The following is a 6,685-nucleotide window of genomic DNA, read 5'->3' as shown; positions in this document are numbered from 1 at the left end:
TGTGTGTAGTTTTCTTTTAACAAGTACCCCAAAAGACATTGTTTAAAATGGCTTGGACTTAAAAAAAAAAAGCTGCTGATTGGTAAAAGCTACATTATTATTGTAGACTAATCATCCAGTACCATACACTTGAAGAATTAAACGCTGTTGTTAAACTCAAGAAACATTGTTTGAGACTGGACATGGTTGTGCATGCCTTTGGTCTTAGCACTTAGAAAGTGGAGGTAGGGGGATCTCTATGAGTTTCAGGCTAGTCTAGTGTACTGAGTGAAGTACAGTTAATGTACTGAGTGAAAGTCGGTTAAGGTTACATAGTGAGATGTACTCTAAACCAAACAAAACAAAGGAAAAAATAACAAACAAAACCTCATAATTTGTTAAGGTAGTAAACATTTAATCTACTACAATTAGAGTTAAGCCAGTACAGACACAGCTATATGGAGACAACCTTAGAAAACTGTGACAATAATAGCAAAATAGGAAGAGATGTTAGAAATCGTTAGATCTTGTTGCTCTAATTAAAACACCTTAATTTGTACAATTAATCTTTGAGACTAGGTATTGACATGAATCATGAAAATCAGCGGTCTTTAACTTGTCGATCTCGAACCCTTTGAGCTCAAATGACCCTTTCCCAGGGATCACCTAAGGTCATCAGAAAACCCAGATACTTATATTACAATTCATAACAGTAGTAAAATTACAGTTATAAAGTAGCAACAAATCTTTCTGGATGGGGGGACACCATAACATGAGGTGTTAAAGGGTCACAGCATTAGGAAGGTTGAGAACCACTGATCAAAATGATCTATAAGGCCTGCACCAGCCAGGCACGAAGTGGAACTCTTTTTGGAATGGAAGTGCCTTTTACATAGCTGTCCCTTGCTGTAGTATCCTCGGGGATAGACGTCACCGGCAGGTCATCCTCGCTCCTCTGTCCCACTCAGAGGTTGTAGAAGGAGACCCTGAAACATGACACTTTCTCATTCTAATCCCAGGCTTCAGCCAAGAAACATACATTTTTCTAGGCTTGGGAATTCTAGACTTGGAATAAATATGACTTTGCTTTCAAATAACGACAAGGTTTTAGAAGCAGATTATTCTCATGCTAGGCTTTCTGAAGAAGTGCGCACTATGCAGGAAGTCAGTATGGCTCCTTTGCCCACTTCTCCAATTCCAAGCTGATAGCCTCTAATTCTTAGGAAACAAAGATACTGAGCTGATTGGGACATACTCACTGCCAGGAGCAAGCAAGTTTTGAATTGGACTTGGGCTTCTCCAGGCCAGTTGCCAACTTTTCCAGACGCATGGTTGCCTGGTTATTTTTAGAGCCATGATGATTGGGCTCCACCTTCATTTCACACAACACAATCAGAGAAAGGCACTAAGGTGTCAATGTTTAACAGGCTGCTCGAGGCCATGACCTAGGAAGTTGTCTTCTTCAGTCTCTTTTGCAAAAAGATCAGCAAAAGGCATTTCACTTGTGTCTAAATTTCCAGTCTCACACAGAACATTTGTTTTCATCATTTGCCACGTTGGCTCTTTCTCATGTGTACCAAGTTGCAGTTAAACCCCAAATCTCACAAGTAAGATTCACTTGGGAACATTTAGATATTCTTTTCTTTGTCGTTGTTGGGAATGCTAATTTGTAACCTGGCAAATCATCTCGTGGAGTTCTATAGCACAAGCGGTACCTTTCATATCCTACTTGTACCTAAAAAGAAGTCGTTAAAATGTCTTGTGCGAATGTCTGCCTTGGACTGTTTGAGGTTTCCTCACTTAGAATCAGAGCCCTGGCTGGAATCTGTAAACTTCCTGACAAGATAGCACAGAAGGGCTAGTGAAAGTTTGTTTTCAAGGAGAACTGAGATTGATTGGGTAGTTCTGGAAAAAGATAACCATTGCTTTTAAGTCAATTATCTGGGCCTTCTGGAAGCATGCATAAGAATAAGGACGGAACTGAGAGAGAACGGTTGTTTTGAAAGTATTAAATGAATAGGTTACGTCTTTTCTCGGTATGTTTTGAGGGCTCCATTTTATCAAGACGTGAAGCTTAACTCCCCACCCCTATTGGACTCTTGGAGGAAAGTTGTGGGGACTGAAACCCCATAGCTTTCTCTATTTCCTACACAAATTAATTACACTTTCCTTTAAATTTTCAAAAGCCTCGCAACCTCTAGTAAACCGTCTTCCTTCCCATTCCCAGCATTTTTTTTTAAAGCTCCTGATCCAGGCACCTATTTTTAATCTGTTTTTAATAATAGTTATTATTCAGTAAGGAAAGGAAAAAAAGATGGGGGCGACTGCGCGTCTCAGGAGCGCGTTTCCGTCCCCTCGCCCGGCTCGCTATGGCCCTGCCAGGCCGCCGTAGCCGGCCTCGCGCGTTCCCAGCGTGGCGAAGAGCTGCTGTCGGCGGGACTTCCGTGTTGGCGGGATTCTGAACGCTGCCATGGCTCAGACCGTGCAGAACGTTACATTGTCCCTCACTCTGCCCATCACGTGCCACATTTGCTTGGGGAAGGTAATGGGTACGGCTAAGGAGACGGGGTTGAGGACCCGATGGCCGCGGGAGGCGAGCGAGGCCCGGTGCTGGGCGGGCACGGGCACGGGCACGGGGCGTGAGGCGCCGGGATGCAAGGGAAGGCTGACCTGCGAGCTGCTCGGCGGTGGGAGGCCGGTCCTGGGGGACGCGGGGGGACGCGGATCGCTGGGCCCCACTGGCGCCTCTCGGAGCCCGGGGCTGGGCGGCCTGGGCGGCCTCAGTCGGCCTGCGAAGAGCGGGTTGGAGTCTCGGCGCCGCAGCCTCCATCCTCCTCTGCAGCCGGTGCAGCGAGCAGCGCTCTCTACAGCAGGCTCGCCCGAGGGAGTCCCCGGTCTCCCGTCCGCCACCCAGTGTGATTGTTCTGGGAGCCACGGTCCATTTTTAAAGGCCTTCCCTTTTCCTATCCACGTCTGGAGGGTGACTTTTGCCTGGTGTTCAGATGGCACCTGGCCCCCACGCCCTTCTGTGCTGTTGAGAATGAGAAGCGTGGTCCTAACTGCCGAGATTGGGATCAGTCACCAGAGGCAAGGGATGCCCTTGGGCTCGTGAAAGTACGAGGAGAAAGTAGTTTGGTTTTAAAAACGGAGTTTTGAATGTTCTCATGCCTTCGTATTTCCTTTCGTTTCCGTTTGTGCTTCCGATTCGGTCCTTTTTTTTTTTTTTTTTTTTAAGCGTGCCTTTGCCGCGTGGTTCAAGAACGGCAAAGAACTGGAACCCTCTTTCTTTTCCACCCTGGATTGCCTTTTTTTTTTCTTTCTTTTTTTGTAGGTAGTGTGTGCCCGAGAATGTGGGCTGCAGTTTACAGCCTCAGGCTTAACAGGGAGAAAAGAAGTGAGTGCCAGCCAATAAGATGGCTTGCTTTTAGGTGTTGGAGGTTCAGCGTAGATTTGCCGATTCAATAAATAAAAGCAAGTTAGGATTGAAAGCAACTGCTGACCCTAGACAGAGTCAGAGAAAACGGCCAGTAAAAAAAGCACATGGACTGTGAGAAAGAATGGCTTGCTTGATCCCTTTGGCAGGCTGAAGGATGGATGGCTTGATCTGGCCAGCTGGTAAATCTGAACTATATGTCTTCATACCCATAGATTCCATCAGTGCCGGCTCTTGCTTCTTTCAAACATACATCTTTTTTTTCTTTTTTTACTTCTAGATTATCGTTTATTAACCTTGCTCCAGGGTGGATGAGCCTTTTAATATTTGAATTGAATACAACTCAGGCTTTGTCAGTCACAATTTATACTGTTGTTTCCTTACATCTGCTTCCACAGCTGAAAGTGTATTTAATTTTATCAACCCCATTAACTTGTTGGAAGGATTTGTGTGGTCCTCAGTGGAGTGGAGATAGAATTTTAGTCCCCAGGAACATTTATGAATATGTAATTTCTTTTGATTGCTCCCGGGGTAAGCCAATGGCATCTGATTGGTGGTTCCAAGAGCTGCTGCTAGCTAAATTTCCTATGATATATCACACAAAAATTCTTCAGTTTAGAAAAAGGTTGATGGTGCCCCAAATGAGAAGCCCCTACCTGAGCCAATATATAATTCCTAGTCAGTAAGCCCCAGATAGTAGGGCTATTATTAATGGAGAACTTTAAACATGACTCCTCCCCAATACATTGGTTGTTTTAAGAAGAGGATTTAGGGCCGGACTGTGGTGGCGCATGCCTTTAATCCCAAGACTCGGGAAGCAGAGGCAGGTGGATCTCTGTGAGTTTGAGGCCAACCTGGGCTACAAGAGCTAGTTCCAGGACAGGTTCCAAAGCTACACAGAGAAACTGTTTCTCAAAAAAACAAACATGAAGGCAAAGGATATGGCCATACAAGAGATGAAATGATATAGTAGAAACACAAGCTGAGTATAGTGGCATATAGTTTGCCAAAATATCACAGGATTGCTCTTAGCCCAGCTACTAGTAGGGACCTTGTTCTCTGAAATCTTTTTCAGCCAGCCCTCCTCAGTTCATGTAACTCTCATCACTACTGTCTTCTGGGTTCATATTAGGGAGGCCCTTGAATCTTTGCTTATAACATTCTACTGTTTTAAAAGCCCAAGTTCCAGTCTTCTATATTTTTCCAAAAAAGAAAAAAGTCAGGTTCTTCACAGCAATACCATGTGTCTTCTGGTACCAACTTTGTATCACTTTTTGCTGCTGTGCTAATGCACCATGAACAAAAGTGACCTGTGCAAGAAAGAGTTTATTTGGACTTAATAGTTGCAGAGGGAGAGTCCATAGTGACAGAAGTGGCATGGCAGCAGGTGGCCCGATTAGGATGCTGAGAGATCACATACTCAACAACAAACAGGAAGCAAAGAGAGTGAACTGTAAGTGGGGCAAGACTATAAACTCTCAGAACCAGCCTCCAGAGATAGATTCCCTCTACCCCTTCAAACCCCCATTACATCCCTAAACACAATGCCAGTACCCAGGGACCAGGTATCAAGTTACAGTTCTCTGTCGGACCACCATGGCATCCCAAGTTTTATATGTGCATGCGTGTATGTGTTCATGTGTGTGTGTGTGTGTATAATTATATTTCTCCATTTTCCTGTAGACTCCTTTCTCCCCAAATAACCCCTCCTGCTTTTGTGTCATATGTATTATATAATCTCGCTTTCCTATTAAGATCTTTCTCCCTCTTTTCATGGTCCCTTTTCTATTTTCATGATCTAGACATACATAAATTTAAATCTGGATCTCACACATGAATGAACACATTTGATGTTTGAGGTTTACTTCTTTCTCCTAGCATAGATGGAACTGGACAGTTCCATCCATTTTCTTACAAGATCTGACTTCATTTTTGTATATGTATCCTATTTGTCCATTCATCTGTTGATGGACATCTGAATTGGTTCCATATTTTAACTCTTATGATTATTACAGCAATACATATGGACGTGCAAGTATCTGTGTAGCGTGTTGATTTAAAAACCTTCCATATATACTCAGAAATGATATATCTGTATCACAAGTAGTTCTAATATTAGTTTTTTGAGGAACCTACATGGTGACTTCTATAGTGTCTTTTTCAGTTTTTGTTTGCACCAGCAGTATATAAGTAAGTGTGTAGGGTTATCACTAGTATTTGTTGTATTTGTTCTCTTAGTGAATACCATTCTGATAATGATGGATTCTCAGGGCCATTTTGATTTTCATTTTCTTGTTGGCTGAGAACATGGAACACTTTCAAATATATATTGGCCATTTTTATTTTTTTATTTAAGAACTGTCATGTCAGTTCATTAATCCATTCACTGATTGGATAATTTGGCTTTTGGTGTTTTGTTTTTCCAATTCTTTATGTATGTGGGATATTAATGTCTATCTGATGTATAGCTGGCAAAGGTATTTTCCCCTTCTATACTGTCCCTTCACTTTGTTGTCTTTGCTGTTCAGAGGCTTCTGTTCTTTATTTGTCAAGATTTTGGATTATTTCCTGTGCTATAGATTGTAGTAGGAGGCCGCTTATTTGTTTCCAGCTGCCCAGAACCGAAATGATCACACAGAAACCATGTTATTTGCAATACTGTTTGACCAATCATCACTTAAGCGTATTTCTGGCTAACCCTTGCCTTAAATTAACCCATCTTCATTAATCTGTATATCGCCACAAGGCTGTGGCTTACCGGGTAAAGTTCCAGGGTCTGTCTCTGGCGGGGCTCTATGACGTCTCCTGACTCCGCCCTCTTTCTCCCAGCACTCAGCCTAGCTTTCTCCACCTAGTTCTGTTCTGCCCTGCCATAGGCTCAAAGCAGTTCTTTATTAAGCAGTGGTCTTCACAGCATACAGAGGGGAATCCCACATCAATAGATCTTTTCAGAAAGTCTTCCTTTGTGCATATGTTTTAAATATATTTATTATGTTTTCCTCTAGCATTTTCAAATTTTCAGGTCTTTGATCCACTTTGGATTGTTGCTGCATGCAAGAGTAGAGTTATGGCTCTAGTATCCAGTGTCCCCAGCACCAGTGTATGTTTTTGACACCGCTGTTGAAATTAGGTGACTGATTAGGAGGTGTGGTCTTGTTACCAAGGGTGGACTTTCAGAAGCCCCTGTCATGCTTCCTGCCATGTTGTTTCTGAACTGACCCTTTGAAACTGAAGAAGTCTCCGTTTAAATACTTGCTTTTAAAAGCTGCCTTG

The 6,685-nt window shown here is 43.1% G+C and overlaps 1 protein-coding gene across 2 annotated transcripts in view; it reads left to right on the top strand.

Moving 5' to 3' along the window:
* The first annotated feature begins 2,289 nt into the window (after window positions 1-2,289).
* Rnf219 (ring finger protein 219) overlaps window positions 2,290-6,685 on the top strand; it is a 37,397-nt gene continuing 33,001 nt past the window's right edge. The window contains exon 1 of one of the 2 annotated variants that reach the window (XM_005365378.3): window positions 2,290-2,521. In XM_005365378.3, the coding sequence (XP_005365435.1) occupies window positions 2,450-2,521 (72 nt within the window). In that variant the 5' untranslated portion in view covers window positions 2,290-2,449. Of the gene's footprint in view, window positions 2,529-6,685 lie in introns of both variants that reach the window. The other variant, XM_026788385.1, reaches the window with a different exon arrangement.

This window comes from Microtus ochrogaster, unplaced genomic scaffold (assembly GCF_000317375.1).
Source record: "Microtus ochrogaster isolate Prairie Vole_2 unplaced genomic scaffold, MicOch1.0 UNK2, whole genome shotgun sequence".
In the NCBI taxonomy this organism is placed as follows: Eukaryota; Metazoa; Chordata; class Mammalia; order Rodentia; family Cricetidae; genus Microtus; species Microtus ochrogaster.
This window is presented reverse-complemented; position numbering and strand designations above follow the sequence as displayed.